Genomic DNA, 19,893 nt, shown 5'->3' with positions numbered 1-19,893 from the left:
TTGAGGCACGGAGTGCTAAAAAAAGGCACAAACAGGAAAGGAAAGGAACTTTATTGAAGTGTCCAGTCGTTCTAGCGCTGGAGCACTAATTGCGGACACAGTGACTGTAAACTGAAATTTTCAACTAACACAAATCAAATCAAACTTTGGTTTTTGAGAAGAGGGGAAACCGGAGTACCTGGAGAAAACCTCTTGGTGCAGAGTAGAGAAGCAACAAACATGATTCAAATTCATTTTTCAAGTACGTACGTGAATTAAACATGGAATGAAACCAGGCTCCGCGTTATATCACGGATTACATTTTATAAAATCAAGCAAGATTTGTCCAACATTGGGAATGCGCGGCAATTGTCAAAGTGGCTTAAATGGCCGTATTCGTCAGCGTCGTACCATGAAAACGAGCACTGTGACCCTCCCTTCTTTATCATCTCCTTGGCATGTTACAACGCCTGCAAATTTTTTTGTGGTTGCTTATATTCAAAGATCCAGAGATAAATAAAAATCTTGCCACTACATGATATGATGGAAAGGTGAAAAGCGCCCAAGAGAAGGATAGAATACAAATTGCTTGGCAACGTGTGAAAGGACAACTAAAAAAATTAGAATCTAAAGGCTCGTTTACACAGAGCGATTTTATCGCGCGACAAGAGCTGCGATCGAACGGCGATTTTACGGCGACAGCAAATCGCCCGTGTGAACAGCCGGCGATTTCACTGCGATTTGTAGCGCGACAGATCGCAGCCTTGTCGCCCCAATTCGGACATGCTCGAAATTTAGTGCAACTTTGCTGCGATTTTATCGCAGCTCTTGTCGCGCGATAAAATCGCTCTGTGTAAACGAGCCTTAAGGCAGGAATTCAACCTACGTCCTCCGTAACATCGACGGGTGCCTTACCCATTAGGCTACTAGAACGCACTGGAGAGGAAGGTCGTTTATCTAGGTCCTAAATCGACGATGTGTCCCACTGATCTGTGGGCTCAACAAAGTTGTGCGCCTCAGTTCACAAATACATGAGCATCCGACCGCTGACCGGTGTTACGGAGGTCGCAGGTTCGATTCCTGCCTAGGACTCTGATTCGCCCGTTGCCAAGAAACTTGTATTCTATCCTTCTCAAGGGTGTTTCACACCTTTCCATCATAGGACGCGTGAAATAAATCCTTAATTACCTCGGGCTCATGCGATTACATGAACTAGACACACACCAAACGACAAGGCATTATAACATCTATAGAAAAAAACTGATCTCGAAACTATTTCACAAAAAGTATGCTGCTATTTACAGCACACTTGGCAGGGGCTGTCCCCCAGCCTTTTAACTTTTAGCTATAACTTGGAGCCTGCAGAAAAATAACAACGGACGAAATAACCAGGACGGCCATAAACAGCCAAAAAAAGCAGGCATCAATAATGGAGGCGACTATTTTCCATTCCTCTCTTTTAACGTCATTTTGTTGTTGTTGCCTGGTTACTTGTATGAGCCTGCGCACATTGTTCAAAAGACTGTTCTGTTTCAAAAGCATTTCCTTTAGGGTGTCCTCAAGGGATGACGGGACGTTAGCTTGAACCGGGAGTTCATAACCCGTTGATTGGTCTTCGTTGATGGATTGCAGACTCTTTTCAAAAGTGTCGAATAATCTTGGAAGTCCTATCGATGACAAACCGTCTGCTTCGCAACGGTATGGTAAACTCGAAGCGCGAACTCCGGAATGGAAATCCACCGTAGAAAAGCTTCCTTCGCGGTGTTCAAAATGAGAAGAAAGGATGGAATTACGCCTCACGAACTCAATTTCCTGACGGACGTCCTTCTCTTCTTTTACATGTTTTTCCATGGCGCTTATGAGTCCAACGGGAACTTTAACACGCACAATTTTCGCAAGCCATGTCATCACCACGATTCTTATCCAATTAGGCACCTCACTGACAGAAGGATTGTTGTAGTGGCATTTTAGCACAAAACAAGTTGCAACCAAGGATAAGGCGACCTGAAAAGAGAAACCGATACTTCGTTTCCAAGGACACAAACATCCCTCATATAAGAACACAAGATGTTGGAAGTGATGTACGGAAAACCTTAATAGGCATTTCCCAGTGACTTGAACATTTAACTAAGGGTACTTTCCACTGGACAACTCTGACCGGCCAGATCGACGGGACAGTTGGTAGGACTGACTCGGGAAAATGTGGAGTGTGTGGAAAACGTGGAGTGTTCTACAACGCCTTCAAATTAACACACTTGGAGGATGATATATTCTTCTCCTCCAGAAGAATGCGAGGGATCATCATGCAATTGTTGCTTCAAAATGTTGCATTTTCTTTCGTCTGGCCGGCCAGTTCTGACAAGAGGAGAACGCCCTAAGGCTCCAACTGATTTTTAGATCAAAAAATGAAGACCTGGAAGTCAACCCGTTTCTCGAATGTTCCGATCTCTTTTCCGGCCTGAAAACCGATTTGTGAAACTTAACTGCCATCTCCCTTCTTAGGATACAGAGGTAACTGTGAATACCGAGAAGTTTCGGGACTTTGGAGAAACGGCATCATCATATGACATCGGACTTAAGCTTTTTGCAGATAGTTATCTTTAAACTGAAAGCGTACAATAAAGCACCATACGCCTTGACAAAAAGAGTTCGCGTAAGCTGAAATTTCATTGATAATTACCGTATTCTCGCCCTGAAAGGTGGCGATTCGTTTGGACAGCGCTAAGGATAATGACTTCTGGACGGTTTCGAAATTTGGGGAATCGTAGGTCTTTCTCAATGTCTGAATTCGCTGACAACCACTTTTTAAATTAATGAATCATTGCACAAGGACCGGAAATCTATGATCCACGGAATGCTTTGCTCTGAAACAACCCAAAGGTCGTTCAGTTCTCGATGCTGCCTGTGAAGACGACAATAGGAAGCTTAAGGACGCGACTTTTTCTGAGGCACGGACGGACACCGGATGTGAACATTTCGCGTGCCAGGACAGTGTGCCCTTACAGATTTTTAAACTAATCATCTCTAATAGTGAAAAGATACTTAGCAACATGAACGTGGTTTTTTCAAGACAAGTTAAAACAAGGATTTGAAGCTAAAGTTATTACGAAACATGAAACAGAGAGAAGAATGAGTTAGAATGATTTTCTTTTTTAAAGAAAGTGGATTTCTCCATGTCAATAACTTCTGATTGCCGCTTGTCTGACGGAGGATGGGATTGGGCCGGGAGATGGTGTAGAGCACTGTCAGCGTCCTATTGTATTGCATTATAGTATTTGGTTCATAGTTGTAATTACGTATTTGTAGTATAATTCTAATTTGTTTATATATCTAAGTCACTGTAGGTGTATTGTAAGTTCTTCATTTCTCCTTATGTGTTTGTTGTAACGATACTGTATTTTTTGAAGAGCGAAATAAGTTTTGTGTATTTTTTTTTGAAAAAGGAAAAAAAAAAAAGAAAAAAAAATTCTAAAAAAAAAACTGCTAACTTTCGGTTCACTTGCCGTCTGTGACTCCAAAACGTCGCTTGCTTAAAGCGGCTCTGTCATGCTAAAATTTGCTGTTTTTGGGTCAAAACTGGGTAAAAATCAAAATTAGTATTTAAGCTCATACGTGCAACATTCCTGACAACCCAATGAGAAGACATGAAATTTATTTATGGCACAAAGAGCTATTCGCATTTAATTTTTGGCGACTTTCTGAAGACAAAGTCTCCGAACTTGAAAAATCTAGCCAGTTTGTTCAAGTTTCAATCCATTTCCATCCTCTCCATCTTTGGCTGCAAACAACAAAGAATAGCTTCAGAGCACTTCAATGGTTATTAGCAACAGAACTACAGCATTAGTTTTTGGTCTTCATTGATACAAAGGCGTCTTTAAGTGTTTTGAAGTTTGACTAAGACAGCGTGACATTCTTCGTTTAAAGCTCCCTAATGTAATCATCTTGACGAAGAGGTTCAATTGGTTGCAGAGGAATCGTGCTCGTGCTCGTTACGCAGAATATAATTTGCTCCAGGGTCATCTTCGAGGCTGAGTTATTATTCTCGATCTCTTTCCCTGTCATGTCACCCAGTCTCAACGCGTGCGTTAGAAACGATAGCTTCTTGTGTGTCTACAAGTAACAAGACAACCGGCGTTGCACTCAATCGGGGAAAAGAAAAAAAAAACTCGAGATGATCTCATAAAATGAAAAAGCTATAAAAATCTCGGACCAGATCTATAGTAGAAAACGAACCCTTGACCTACAAATTGCTCTACCAACTGAAAAAGAAGGCCAGAAAATTAAACATGAAGAAAAATACTGTATAATTGAATTGACCTGTTGTGGCATGAAAAAATAGAACAATATTGGGGCTAAGCATCACCTCACCTCAAACATGATTCCTGTAAAGTAAATACTGATGAGCGGTACAACTTCAGAGGTGGCAGGCATGATTTCCGCAACAATTAACATGAACACCGTCATGGCCAGTAAATTAGAAATTACTAACGTGATACGTTCACCCGAATCCGGGGGCAAAAAGAACGACAACAGTGCCAATGCTGTGAAGAAAGGAGAAAGATTGAGAATATAGTGTATTGTGTTCCTGCGACTCCTCCTTCAGAAAAATGAGCCGATGATATAAGCAGAGTTTGCATGGTATTCTCCAAGGTTAGTGCTTTTCATTCTGATTGAACTCCCAAATTGACAATAAACTATCGAACCTTTGTCCAGCTATAGGCCTTGAAGGCATTTCATTGCCAATGTCGAGAAGACCATTTATCAACTTTAAGAAATTATGGAGCTACTGATCAGTTGTAAAATTACAGTTGCTGCAAATGCCGTCTAAGTTGACCTTTTTTTAAACGAGAATCCTTTTTTTTTTCCTTTTCAGAACGTTATTTAAACCTTGATAAGAGTTTAGTCATGGATTTCAAAGGAGGGTCTCGCACTTGACCATTTTGCTAATTTGATTATACTGTTTGCAATTCTTGAATTATCCTGTCTGCAGTTTTGGACTCTAGCTTTTCGTACGGTTACTGAAATCTTTTGTCGATTTTTATTTTATTTTTATTTTTTTGGTTTCCTTTGGATATTTCCTGGTATTTTTACACGTTTATTTACGGATTTTTCTTTTACTTACATGTAATCAGTGCACAGGGGATGATAAGATTGATATAGTAGTATTTGGTGCGCCTCCTTACATGGATTGAGTACTTCACATCCGGGTAAGGCTGGGGGCAGCACACGTATATGATCTCATTCCTTTGCGCAGTCAGACCAATCAAATCCCATTCTCCATTGACGACGTATTTCTTGATGTCGCCCTTCTCTGCTTCCATCTGGACATCAACTCGGTAACCATCGTAAGTCCAGGAGCCAAATTTCATGGCACAGATCTGCGCGAATGGAGTCAAAAGTGGCCATAGATATGAGTACGATTTGGACCATGTGTGAGCACGCTAACTAGAAAAAATACTTTAACGCCAGAACCGACAAGCATGCTAAAAATTAAACCTTGTACTCGTACTCCAATCCAGCTCTTATCTTCTGCGCATGTCGTAGGTTCATGGCTCTTGAATACACTTCAACCTAAGGGTCGGTCATATCTTAGCAAAATGTCTAGGAATTGAGACTTGTCGCGCGGGAATACTTAGTTTGAGTCCTATATTTAGAACTCGGCCTGACACGACTTGACTTCAAATATTTTACCATTTAGTAGATCACTTTCCTAGAATTGCACTTATGAGCGTGAGAAGCTTGCGCATGCTCAAGCAATACCAAAAACACAAAATTACACTTTTTAATATGCTAACCTAATGCAGGTCTCTGTTGTAAACGTCTCCTGATTCTTGCTGAAAATTGACATTGTGGCCTTGTTGAACAAGTTAGATTTGTTGATTTTGCTTTTTTTTATAAATAATAATAATAATGATAATAATAATAATAATAATAATAATAATAATAATAATAATAAAAACGTCTGCGCATGCAAAAGTCTAATTTGATAAGCGTCTGACATTCTTGACACTAGCCAGCTATTTTTAAATGGAATAGAATTGAGTTTAAACAGACGAGGGTGAATCCTTGCCTACCTGTTCATCAAAAGGAAAATAGTGAACATCAATCTTGCAGGAAAATGTAAAGAGAATTGGGGCCAACCACATGTTCCTTCCGTTAGAGCTGAGTACTATCTTGGTTTTGAATCGATCCAGTGCTCCATCTTTGTCTGCAGCCGCGCTGTGGAGTGGAGTAAAGCATCGAAGTTGTTATAATTAGGACAAGGACAAGGTGACACAAGGTTCAGCATTTATATAACAATTATTCCATGAGCCCGAGTTGGATATGAAGTGATAAAATAACGAACGAGCGTGTAGCGCGAGTTGGTTATAATCACTTCATACCCAACAAGGGCGAATGGAATAATTGTTTTAGTAAATTCTCAACCCGGGTTTTGCCGCCGATTTTTATTTCCACAATTTTACAAAGCGTCCAGAAAGCAGGGGCACCCAACGACCAATTTGTTGTAAAATGTATTATTATACCCCAGTTAATGAGAATAAATGTTATTAAGGCATTTTCAGGTGTTTTTCAGTGTTGCTGGGAAAACATTTTCTGTTCCTTTTTCCCAGCAAGACACACAAAAAATTTCCCAGCCAGCTGATCAAATTTATTTCCCAGCCAGGAATTCCGCGCGCTTTCAAATCCCTCGATCCAAAACGGCCGAACAAAAGCGACAAAACCGGGACAAAACAGGTTTTTTTCCGCAAGCGCAATCACTCTGACCAGCTGTTGTTATGTTTGTGACTACTTTCTGAGAGAGGGAAGGGGTTCTTTTTTTTGTCGTCCTCAGTCTTCAGAGTTTCTACAGCCAGCTCGGATTGAAATGCTAGAAAAAGTCAGTAATTCCCAGGCAAAACCTCTATCAATAACGAAATTTCCCAGCCAGCTCATCGAAACACCTGTATTTTTGCCAGCCAGCAAGATTCCTCTGGGGAACAGATAATGTGAGGAACAGATTCGTTAGGTGCCCCTGAGAAAGAGCATCTTGGCGCACTATTTTCCATATGACGTAAAGCTTCGACTATTGGCTCATAGTCGGAGTTTTTTAGCCAATCAAAAAGCTAGAAATGCAATAGTCGGAGCTGAAAATTCACTAATGACGAATATCATTAGTGAATTGCGAGAAATTTAGTCAAATTTGGCGACTGGAAAAAGAAGAACAAATCAAGCAAAACATAAAATAACTATTCTCACAGCTTTGAAGGCAGGTTTAAATAAAACAGCAAATTCAAAGGGATAAAGTGATGCCGTGACGCATCCTCTTAAAGTGACAACTAGTGTTGCCTTTTGACTCTGATTGGCCTAAAATAATACACATGTCCAGTGTTTGTTTTTACAAAATACCTTCACAGTCCACCAGTGTTACACAATCTAAATGGGTAATACCTTATAATTTAAATTTAGATCAGTGGGTGCAAGTCATCTCAGATCAGATGATCATCCGAGTCATCCAACCATGTATGCACCGTATTTAGGTCTAAGCACCCATTTTGAATAGTGCTGATAAACTGTGTTTAAGTCAAAACGCCCATTCTAAGTAAGCACCCATCTTAAATCGATTAGCTTTCAATATTGGTAATGGGTCTCTATTTAAATATTATAAAAATTCGCCTTCATACAGCAGCGTGCTTCGATGGTGTGGTGGTTATCGATGATTCCTTACGTGTGGCTAACGGACTAGGTTTAACCTTTTTGTCATTTCATGTCCGACCTTCTTAAACAAAAGATCCCCTTTTTTTCCCATTTTTTTTTCCTGACGAGAAAAGTTCTAAGTATAGAGTAAACTTCACGTAATTGAAGTGAAATAGGAAACGCATATTTAATGAGTTGCTTGGATGACTCGGATGATCATCTGAGATGGCTTGCACCCACTGATCTAAAATTATATATATGGGTATTACCCATTTAGATTGTGTAACACGGGTGTACAGTCAATCTTCACCATTGTCTTGTTTTGCTTTCCCTAGGTATCGTTCTACACATACCGAAAATAAAGACTGAATGTTGTAGAAGAAAGGAAACCATTAACTTCAAATACGGATTAAAAAAAATAACATCTTGCAACGACTCACTTGTTATAAAGATATAAATCAGGTATCCACACTTTATTGGCGTTAACATTGATTTGATCCATTCCTTGGAAATCTTCCGGCTTCCATGTCAAGAACTGATTGAACCACGACTGCAAGCAAGATCAAAAAAAAGTCAGTGCCTTGGGACGAATAATTACCGATTAGGCAGCTCGGCCGGAAATACTTCTGCTTTCACAGGCAATCCACTTTACCAAATTTAAGGAATTCGCATCTTCGACAGATCAATTTTATTACCTTTAGATAAGATAAGAGACGGCCGATGTGAATAGAAAATTTCCGTCTTGGGAAAGAAAACTGTACAGAAATCAAAAACCGTTCCAGAAATACAACCCAAATTTTCGAAATAGTTATACCTGTCGTATCCACAGATTGACAATAATAAGCTGGTTCTTTTCATCCTGAAACCACAAAGATTAAATTAATCAGCTTTTGTATGGAATTGAAGGCCTTATTCATTTAGTTGAGACCGCACTTTTGTCTGGCAGTGACTAGTAGCAAACAACTTCCACCCAACTTTGAATCAACGTTTTCGAAGACCAAGAAAGCATGAGGTAAGAAAGCGAATCCACCATATCATACTTCGTGGTTATTTCAAAGACGACACCTTTAGTTATTGGTCAGTTGGTGTGAACGGAGACCGCGCGGGTCAATGGGGAACTGGGGAACGGGGAATCCCTCAATCTCTTACTTCATATTCTCTCGCTCAAAGCTTTTCAATTTTCTTAGATTCATGTCTTTTTTCTTTTCTTTTTTTTTTTGTCTAATGGAACTAGTATTGTATACGTAACAAATATAAACACTATGTGCATTAAGCCAGTTGCGACTAACAAAAGCCAGTCAGTTAAGTTAGCCTAACTGGCTAACTGCACGGTTTTGTCGTAGATAACCCAATAGTCAATATGATCAAGTCTTTAAAATTGAATATCTCAAAACAAATTATTGCACTTAGTCTAATTAGCTTGCAGATTCTGGAGTTTTAATTTCACTCAACGGTTTCAGTTTTCATTGCAGTGATTGCTTTTCATGCAAGGTACAGTAATTTTTTTATTTATTGTATTATTTCTCAAATAGCCCAAAAAAATCGTTCTCACCACAACGATGATTTGATGTAAAGAGACTCCAAGTATGACCGTCACTTTATCACTCTGGTTCAACACAGGTCGCAGCTCTGGGTCATAGTCACTCTGGAACAACTTTCTTCGTAACCTGGCTTCGACGCTGTTTGATTGGGTCCAGTTTCTATGGATTTCTATGTTTGAATTTTCAAGTGGGTTAATAGATGGCTCGCAACCAATCTCTAAAGACGCAGGTGCAATGATGTAATGAACAATTGCTGGGGAACGAACCAAATAAGCTAATGAGGGATCTTTTGTTTTCCTCCACCAACACTTAATGGCAATGACATAAACTGAAAACTACCTATAGAGTGTTTTCACGTGACGTCACGGCGGCCATGTTGTTGGCCCTAAACAAAGTAACGGCGGCCATGTTGGTGTCCCCAATTAATCCTCTGGGAATTGAGCTCTGTTATCATGCAAACGTTTTTTTTTTTTTCGGTGGAAAACAAGGTTACTGATCGCGTGAGTCAAAACACTCTGTAGGTTGTCTGTATTTAAGTAAGTGGAGACTTGAAGAAACGACAACTGCGTCGGGAGTGAAAGTTGTTCCCCTTGTACAATTAGGACAAAGTATCATGTAAGTGTACGAGTGGATTTTTGGATTTTGAAGGAAAGATACAGAATGAACGATTCACTGTTGTGTGCCCACGTTGTCGACAAAATAAACCTTAAATTTATTTTGCCTATTTTGCGTTTTTGTTTTTCAAAGGACGACAAAGAAATGTACACAAGCTAAGTGCATGTAGCACCATTATTTAATGTATTCTTGCTTTCTGGCGTCATTGTTTCTCAGACTCCCAGTTGCAAGTAAATAGAATCGAATTGTCATTCTGTGGTTTCGGTACAGTCAAAATAAATTACTAGCTATAGCTAGGGTAACATCATTAGGGTATATATGTGACCAGTGTCGGGCTGGGTTGATGTAGCCTGCTGCCCTCGTGTATGGTTGATTTAATTTATTGCACCCCTGAATCACTTTATGAACAGATGCTACTTGTTATATCGCTATGTTTTTGTGATTTTGGAAACCGCCATTAATATGGGAGAAGGATAACTTTGATTCCAAACCTCCGCTGCAATGCGTCATACCCACCCGTGTAAAATTTTGCCGGCTTCGAGCATTAACTCTCACTAAGTTGACAATTTATGATATCAACTCGAAAAGCACAAGTCTATATAGTCCGACATATGAATATACAATAAATGTCACTTTGTCACCCCATTGGCACATATTTCAGTGTGCGTATGGGTATTTTTGAGCTTGCGCATTTGCTGAACTAAGGGCTACATTCTGAATTATAATACTTTGTTTGCCAGAAAGGTGACCTAAGTAAGAAATGTAAAATGAGGGAATCGATCTAACTCTGCTTGGAATTCACGAATTTTTTCATGACTCTCTTTCATGTGAGAACGCGTGCCGTGGAAAACACATCATACGCTTTGCTATTTCTTTAATCATTTCTCTAACTGATACCGGCAATGATTTGTATGATAGCACAACAACAAAACAAACTTAGATGTATATGCATTTCGCCGGTAAAATTATAAAATAGTAAAAGGTAAAACTGTTAAAATGTTTGACTAAACGTTTTCGATCTTGCGATTATCTTCAGAGTGATTAAATTGCATAAACCGACTGTTTTATATTTGTGGTTACGTAATACCAGTTCCCATGGGGTATAGGGTAAGGTGGAATGACTGGACTTGTTTATTTAGGACTGGTTTGAAGCGTGCGATGTAAAATGCCTCTTTTATTTTTCTCTTTGTCCATGAGTGAGCCGAAGTCAAAATGTCTCATGTAAATTTGTGTTCGGGGTGTTTCTTTAGGTGTTTGGCAGGTTCCAATTGTTTGTTTATATATCGGAATGTTCGTTGACACGTACTTCCAGATTGCGTGCCGTTTCACCAATGTAAGCTTGATTACAAGTACACGTGCCTATGTATATTACGTGTGATGGATGAATGTTTTCGTCTTTGAGTTTGAAGAGAATACCAAGTACACTGGAAATCGGCCATCCCACATAAATGGAAACGCAACACTATCCTAGGTGCACTCCACAGGGCAAAACGAATAGCCACCAATTGACAAGAAGAAGTACAAGCTATCAAACAATCTTTCATTCGATCTGGATATCTCGCCAAATTCGTTAATGAGGTTATTAACGATTTTGAAAACCCAACGGAAGGAGATGATGAGACGATTATCCCTGTTCACTGGTTTGATGAAAGAACAAAAATCGGCATTCAACTACCATTTTGTAGGAGAAATGAATTTGAAAGTAAGAAATTCATGACAAAACAAATTCACCAAATGGACATTTAACTTCCATATTTTGTGGCAAACACGCAAGATCGAAACTCTCTTCAAACTCAAAGACAAAAACATTCATCCATCACACGTAATATACTTAGGCACGTGTACTTGTAATCAAGCTTACATTGGAGAAACGGCACGCAATCTGGAAGTACGTGTTAACGAACATTCCGATATAAACAAACAATCGGAACCAGCCAAACACCTAAAGAAACACCCCGAACACAAATTCACTCATGGACAAAGAGAAAAATAAAAGAGGCATTTTACATCGCACGCTTCAAACCAGTCCTAAATAAACAAGTCCAGTCATTCCACCTTACCCTATACCCCATGGGAACTTGTATTACGTAACCACAAATATAAAACAGTCGGTTTAGGCAATTTAATCACTCTGAAGATGATCGCAAGATCGAAAACGTTTAGTCAAACATTTTAACAGTTTTACCTTTTACTATTTAAAAGAAACTTAATCGTAGTTAAACTTAACTGCGATAACATACAAAGTTTATTTTAAAAGCTTTCAAAATAAAATAAAAAAAGCTCTATGTTTCGTGACCTTTTAGAGGCCCACCTTCAACCGACAGACTTTTCCACTGTTTGTCTTTGTTATGGAAATGTGAACTGCTTATCATAGCAGCTTTGGCGGTATATTGTTGCACGGCACACAATGCCTGTAGGGTGAAGGTGTGCCTTTAATCGGCACAGGATAAACTTTTTTGGACAAAAGAAAAAGACGTCAATTTCTTTGGCATTTACACCATGATCGTGCTATGGCGAGCAAAAAGAGTAATGCAGTAGAAAATAGGATCTCAAGAAGTAAACTTGTAAGGAACTTAATCTTGATCTTCTTTCACTCAGTTATTACGAAGTACAGAGAAGTATGAAGGATTGGTCATTGATTAATTAAAAACTGCAAATCAACCGTCATACCTTTGCAGTTTGGCACTGAACTGCATCACCGCTCGGTGATCGACATCCAAATGTCATAATTATTTTGGTTAGGAGGCTAACGAGTCAGTACTGAATCTATGATTTTGCTACAATAACAACGGACAAACTATACATGTGGGAGGAGTTGGTGCGATATAACTTATTTCGCAGAATTGCAAAAAGTGGGAATGACAAAGACATGATAGCAGTTAGAGTTAATGTTTTTTAATTTTAAAATACACCCTTGTCCTTGAGTATATAACACTCTGCCAGTTACAGTCAGTGTCATCTGCGTTGCCAAATGGGGGAGCGGTATCAATACACTCTTGGTTCTCTAAGAACCTATTTAATAACTTAGGATTGAGATAAATCAAAATTTTGAGAACAACCAATTACAAGATCACTTTAACACTCGGTAGAGGCGCATTGGGCCGCAGTCAGTTTACAAGAAAGTGCTTATTTTACTCTTTTGTTTTGTGGTATAGTACAGCATTGATTTACATTCGTCGATCTTTAAAACTGCTTAACAATACTGTCAGGCTCATATAAAAAAAAAACATAGCTAGAATTGAAATTCGTTCGTTACGGTATCCAAGCATGCCAGCTGGAAAAACGATATCGATAAACAATTGGACGTCAATGCTTGCTGTCCTTGTGAGACTCCTATGCCACCGAACCATTCGTCGAGCGCAAAGCGAAAGTAAAAACAGGCGCTAGGATTATTGCTTTTAGGTTAGGTTTTTGCGTAAAACTGATGTACATCAAGGGTTGTTATGATGACAAGTATTTAAAAAAAAAAAATCTTGTTCTCAGTGTGAACAGCTGTTCTAGTTGTTTTCATTTAACACTTTACGTGTTCGACGATGCTAGTCATCATCTCCTCCATTGAACCGTCTTATAGGAAAATGGAGTGACTCAGTTTCTTGAGCCCAGAAACAAAACTGATCCGGCGTTGTTTCGATCACGAGGGTAATAACTGACCATGTTCTACTGTTTATTTCGAGTGCAGAAAACACATGAATTATTTCTCGCAAACTACATCGGTATGATGCCATTTAAACTAAGCCACACGAGGGAGGCAGTGTGGCCCAGTGGTTAGGGCGCTTGCCTTGAGATCCGGAGATCTCGGGTTCAAGACCCGCTCTGACCACTCGTTGAATTTGATCCTGGTTGTCCCTAGTTCAACTTCCCAGCTGCACTTGTAAATAGCCAACTAGTTTGCCTCAGGCCAGTTGGGATTTTTAACAGTAACTGTTGTTGTTGTTCTGTTCCGTCATTTCGTTAACTGTGTTTCATTGACCTTGAAAAGCCCCAATAGGGAGTGGGCAATTATGTATGTAAGTTGTATTGTATTAAGTATGTATTGGTTTTTGTTTCCTCTTACTGTTAAAATCGTAAAATGTAACTTACGAAAAAATCCGTCGAGAAACAGAGACCGGATGTTACTAAAAGGACACTCACGGTAACATGAGGTCGTTTACCCTTTTCATTCACTTATAAAACGGTCAGGACGTAGGAAAGAATGTTGAGACGAATGAACGTGACTTACCCGTTTTTGAAACTTCGAATAGCACCGTTGTCAAAATAAAAAGTCTGAAAAGAACATAGTGAACAATGAACATGATGGCGGGCAACTTGATGTCAGCGTCTCAACTGTTTCTGCTATATAAAGTCGGATTACACTAAAGACTCTTTGACCATAGACGGACTTAAGTCCAGCCATACTGCCACCCTTGTCAACAACTTTGTGGTAATTTCCGATAGATCAGTAGAATTAGCATCAGCTTGAATGATTAAAATTTCCGTTCAATTGACTCACCGGATACACCGACTGAAATTTAAAACATTCAACGGCATAGGGTAAAATTAAATATAGACTGGACCAATTGACTCTTGGACTGTTGGACTATTTTTTGGACCATTCATTTGATCGAAAATAAACACTTAGGGAGGGTCAGGGGAGGATGGAAATAGAAACACGAAAATGGCCGAAACATTGACAGAAATAGCATTTCGCTGCAAATTGAACCAACATTCAGCAAATGCAAGGACGAATTTATCGATATCTGTAGTTTTAAATTATAATGGGCAGTCTCAAATCTACTTCATGGGGCACCCACGAATCACTCACCAGTTGCTTACTAGTTCCCTCGGTATGTCCATTGACCCTACTCCGGAATAAGAATACGTTGAGAGATGATTTAAAAAGGTATATATAAGGACGCCTGTAATTGGCATACGTTTTGTGAAAATATACGAATGCGTAACTGGACCCAGTACTGAAAGTTTATTACATACACGCATAATGCATACACTAAGATTGGTCAAACTGTATACTGTATTTTAGTGGGCAATTCTGCGCGTGTCATATCAGCTTACGCTCAATTTCTGTACAAATATTCTCTGATGGTTACGCTTTTAGACCTTTTTAATAAATTTAAGGGTGCGTTCCATTGACCCTATTCCGGAATTAGAATACGTGGAGAGACGATTTAAAACGGTATATATAATGTCTAGCGTTTTGAAGCAGCAAGGATAATAAAGACAATTTTAATGTGAATCTCCGTAAAAACGAAGGACTTCTGTACTCTATTCCACGTATTCCTATTCCGGAATACGGTCAATCGAACGCACCTTAAGTTTCATTTGCGGGCAATAAACTGACTGTGATCTTGGATTGAAAACTAAAGAAGACGACGAAAAGTGGACCACTTGTTTCAGATTTTGCAAACGCAATAATTTTTGGGTTCACACTAGGCTAGGCTAAGTCTGTCTTAGCCTAAGTCAAGCCAAGTCACCCTAAGTCCTCTTAAGCGTTCAGACATATCTAGAAGACAAATTCTTTCCGTACAAAGCTGTCATTATTAACGATAAAAATAACAGATAAGGTAACTAATATCATAAATGTGGTGAGGTAGTCACGATCCATTTTAGCAAAGAAGTTGGGATCAAAATGAGACCGAGAAGCCGTAAAATCGCTGTAATTGCGACTGTTGTCTGTTTATTAAATTTACAAAGGTTGATCAGCCAAATAACCTTACGAAATCTTATGTTATAAAATAGTAAAAGGTAAAAACTGTTAAAATGTTTGACTAAACGTTTTCGATCTTGCGATCATCTTCAGAATTATTAAATTGCATAAACCAAACCAACTGTTTTATATTTGTGGTACGTAATACCAGTTCCCATGGGGTATAGGGTAAGGTGGAATCAGAGTTAATAGAGGGTGGAATGACTGGACTTGTTTATTTAGGACTGGTTTGAAGCGTGCGATGTAAAATTCCTCTTTTATTTTTCTCTTTGTCCATGAGTGAGCCGAAGTCAAAATGTCCCATGTGAATTTGTGTTCGGGGTGTTTCTTTAGGTGTTTGGCCGGTTCCGATTGTTTGTTTATATCGGAATGTTCGTTGACACGTACTTCCAGATTGCGTGCCGTTTCACCAATGTAAGCTTGATTACAAGTACACATAGGCACGTGAAAGAATGATGGCAGATTTTGTTCAAGAGAGTGAAAGCCTGCTTTTTCTGACCGTCCTACTTTTGAGCGTTCACCGAAGACGAGGTAATTTTCGGTACATAAGAAGAAGAGCGTGGGCCTGGCCAAGACCGCAGAACTGGTTTGATGTAATGCTAGCAGCACCTCGGCTGAATGCTCTTTGGAAACCAAACTTTTGAATGGAACGTGAAACGTTTGACTACAATTGTAGCTTTGCCGAATTCTATGTGATAAAACCCACGATGTTGAAATTTTTTTGCTATCAGGTTTCTTAAGTCAGCCTTAAGTCATGTTTGAAACAGACTTAAGAACTGCTTAGGCCGTCTGAGTTTGCCGACATTAAGACAGAAATCACGCTTCTGTGACTTGGCGGTTCACACCTGTCATTTTCACTAAGTCGACTTAAGAAATTACTGAGTCAGACTTAGTGGTCTAATGTGAACCCAACAAAGAAGCAACTGAAGGTCATACTTCATGTTGAAAGCTGTCGGAAACTGTACTTGTTGATCTTTTTAGCGACCTCCTTTTTTTAATAGATTTAGGCTGATTACGTAAACCCGATTTAGTGAGAGTCGGAATTAGGTTTCATTTCCGTTGCTTAGTATGTAAAACCACGCAAGCTTAGTATAGCCAATGAGAATTATCGGCGGTTTTGTGGTCTTGGGCTTCGCAGCCAAGATTAGTCGTTTGTCTAAGCTCTAATGATTTAGTATACACTGAGTATAGGACTTCTATAGTTTCATATGGATTTTAAGGGAATTGTGATTGTAAGAGATCTTCCATCGCTTTGGATGTTAATTTTGTGTTACTGTGACAAGTGTGAGATTCTTTCTCGTGTTTCCCACAAAATCTTTGGGCCGTCTGTTTTGGCCGGCGATCATTAGTGGCAGACATCCAGAAAAACATGGGATTTCGGTGCGTGTACGACAGTGCGGAGTTTGAAATTTATAAGAATGTATGGCCCATGCATCGCCTGAAATGCTGTTGGCTTCAAAGAGTTACACATTCATTAATAACGACTTAAAAAAGACCTTCAAGAATTCCATGTGACTGATGATCTGTATCACTACGGATGACAAAATAGTCACAAGGAGGTCAAATAAGCAGTGGGTCATTCGTGAAGCATACGTGCCTTCTCCTTTGCGTTACCTGTCTGTTATCCTTGTTCAAGGTTTTCGTTTATCAGGAGCATTAGAGAATTGAAGAGAATTGAACAAAAGTACCGATCATATACACAGCTGAATTTTGATATTGACTTTTAAAAAATGTCATTCACAAGTGAATTTCATTACGGAAATTTTATCCCATCATTAGGACAACAAAACGATTCTGCGTAGAATTTACTGCAAAATTTGAATGCATCGGTTCTTGAAACGTCTATCAACCGGAAGAGGGAACGAATGTAGAAAACTGAATCGATCCTGTTCATAAAAGTTAAATCACTCTTTTAAATTTTACTAGGTTCTAAGTGAAATGAGGATGAATAAGAGCGGCCTGATAATAAAAGGAAAACACATAGTCAGAAAAGCGTTTGTTCTTGTGTTTTTTTATTTGTTCTTTTTTTTTTTTTTTGATGAAATGGTATATGAAATGAATCATATATATGAACTGCGGATATGAAATCAAGTGAAGATATGATCTTCGCAGTTACGAACGCAATTTATACAATTGCGTAGTGAAGCCTGAAAATTTCAGGACTTCAACGGGGTTTGAACCCGTGACCTCGCAATTCCGGTGCGACGCTCTAACCAACTGAGCTATGAAGCCACTGACGTTGGGAGCTGGTCATATACTCTTTCATCATTGATTCATTCCTCACGGGACCATTAGAACCCACAAATGACCAGCTCCCAACGTCAGTGGTTTCATAGCTCAGTTGGTTAGAGCGTCGCACCGGTGTTGCGAGGTCACGAGTTCAAACCCCGTTGAAATCATGAAATTTTTAGGCTTCACTACGCAATTGTATAATTTGCGTTCATAACTGTGAAGATCATAGCTTCACTTGTTTTTTTATTTTTATTTTCCAATTCCTGGACTCAAAACGTCAAACGAGTTTCAAGAGAGAGAGCATGTGATTAATTCATCAATGAGTAGTCTCCACGTTGGGATGGCCTCCAGATGATGGAGGAAATGAATAGATTTCTCATTTGATCATTTTGTACACGTGAATTTACATGCAAATGTACATAGTGCATTTCTCTTATGCAACATTACCAACCTTGATATTAAATGAGACGCTAAGCTCAGTGGTAAAGCATTCGAAATAGTAATAGGATGGTCAAAGGCTCGAATCCTTTTGCCAGTAGCAGTGAGCCGGGATCTTTCCCAAATAGACTCGTTTCATAACAGATAGAAAGCCCATCATTTCATACATTTACCGGTTTCAAAACTTACCATTTCGTGCAAAATCATTGCAAATACGCCAACATTGTCCATTTCACAATTAAGAGCTTTTTTTGCATACGCGAATATAACACCGGCCAGAGCAAATTAAGGAAACCACCTGTTCTAGTTTGTTAAACCAGTTAACTCCTGTTTCAAGGGCCTTTGTCACGTTATTTTAGGGTGTTTAGGACAAATCTTTCGTTAATCACGAGTTTGAAAGTTGAAAATGGTAAAGTGGAAGTCCTTTAGTGATAAAATTATCGTTACATCACAAACAAGATGATTCCAAGCAAAAGCGATCTTTATCCTTTGCCGTAAACTTAAAAACCGCCAGGCCGACTTTTTTCAAGATTACCCAAGTGCATTACTTTTCAATCTTTTCCATTTGTGTCCATCCATGCTTCTCTTTCCTTTTGTTGTATTTCTTTAATGTTGTTCAACAGTTTTATGTGGTTATTTTGATGTTTCATTAAACTTTTTGGATATTTTGGGTGTCAATGAAATTACATCACTTGGCGCGACATAGCACCTTAGCTTTAACGAAGTTGATGCCAGGATGAGTGATGTTCTGGGACCGAATATCTCATGCTGTTACAGCTTAAGGAATCAGGCTGGTGTTGTGGTCTTTAACAGTGACTCCCACCTCTCTGTTTATGGGGATGTTGTGAGGGCTTTCCTCCGGGTACTCAGGTTTTGGCCTCCCTCACATAACGCGCACTTCAATCCTTATTTTTTCCTAGGTTGAATACGCACTCAGGTGAATTGAAAAAAAACTTTCCTGGAGCCTAGATTAAGCCTAAGAGAGATTAGGGTCTGGTTAGGATTAGGTTTGATTATTATACATGGATATTAGTCCATCTGTATTGTACAAGTACAAGGAAGGATTACGTTTTTGCAAACGTTGGTCGTGCAGCACTTATATTTAAGCAGTTAACTGATTAGAGTGTAATGTAAAGTGTTAGGACAGAGGAAACCTCTGACCAGGGTGGGAATTGAACCCGCGACTTTCGGGTTAGATCACCTCTGCTCTACCGAGTGAGCTACAAGGTCAGACGGGGGCAGAGTGGGAACTGAAGATGTTAAAGTCAAGGCAATGAACATGTACATCTGTCTTGCACCCTTGAGTCAACCCTCTCCTGTATCTTTCTATTTTTAGCGGAACACCATTGTTAAGAAAATATGGTAACCCATCTGAAAGTTTGGTTTTGGTCACCGTTCGACCGTATAACCGCACGACCGTACGTCCGCCCCTCCATGTATGCCAATGTGACCAGTATCACGTAACCATATCACGGACTCAAGTTTAGAGCTCATCGAGGAGCTTCTCGTCACCAGAGCCTCGGATCAACCCAAGGCTCTGGGTATCTATGTAGGAGAACATGCGCCGTAGGGTTCTTATAGCCAAAAACTGGCAATTTGAACCTTACGGCGCCTGCTCACTCTTCGTGCTAACATAAAAGCACCAATGAGAGACGCTTTTGATTGTTCTTCACGAAAACCAATGAGAAGACACTTTGTTTCAGGGTTCCCCAG

At 39.4% G+C, this 19,893-nt stretch overlaps 1 protein-coding gene and 2 non-coding genes across 5 annotated transcripts in view; 1 reads left to right on the top strand and 2 right to left on the bottom strand.

Annotated features, from left to right (window-relative positions):
• Nucleotides 1-34: 34 nt before the first annotated feature.
• The window catches only part of LOC137996872 (neuronal acetylcholine receptor subunit alpha-7-like), a 35,788-nt gene continuing 15,929 nt past the window's right edge, over nt 35-19,893 (bottom strand). The window contains exons 1-8 of one of the 3 annotated variants that reach the window (XM_068842498.1): nt 14,029-14,160; nt 9,206-9,363; nt 8,468-8,512; nt 8,094-8,203; nt 6,054-6,198; nt 5,102-5,357; nt 4,348-4,520; nt 35-1,983 (exon numbers count right to left, since the gene is read on the bottom strand). In XM_068842498.1, coding sequence (XP_068698599.1) covers nt 1,321-1,983; nt 4,348-4,520; nt 5,102-5,357; nt 6,054-6,198; nt 8,094-8,203; nt 8,468-8,512; nt 9,206-9,363; nt 14,029-14,101 — 1,623 coding nt within the window. In that variant the 5' untranslated portion in view covers nt 14,102-14,160 and the 3' untranslated portion in view covers nt 35-1,320. Of the gene's footprint in view, nt 1,984-4,347; nt 4,521-5,101; nt 5,358-6,053; nt 6,199-8,093; nt 8,204-8,467; nt 8,513-9,205; nt 9,448-14,028; nt 14,161-19,893 lie in introns of those variants that run through there. The other 2 variants (XM_068842496.1, XM_068842497.1) reach the window with 2 other exon arrangements.
• On the bottom strand, nt 17,670-17,742 carry Trnas-gga (transfer RNA serine (anticodon GGA)). The gene has a single exon. It is a non-coding gene; the product is annotated as a tRNA-Ser (tRNA).
• Nucleotides 17,837-17,909, top strand: Trnat-ggu (transfer RNA threonine (anticodon GGU)). Its single transcript has one exon. It is a non-coding gene; the product is annotated as a tRNA-Thr (tRNA).

The sequence above is a fragment of the Montipora foliosa genome, chromosome 3 (assembly GCF_036669935.1).
Source record: "Montipora foliosa isolate CH-2021 chromosome 3, ASM3666993v2, whole genome shotgun sequence".
Classification (NCBI taxonomy): domain Eukaryota; kingdom Metazoa; phylum Cnidaria; class Anthozoa; order Scleractinia; family Acroporidae; genus Montipora; species Montipora foliosa.
Note: the sequence above shows the minus strand (reverse complement) of the source record. Positions and strands in the feature narration are given on the sequence as shown.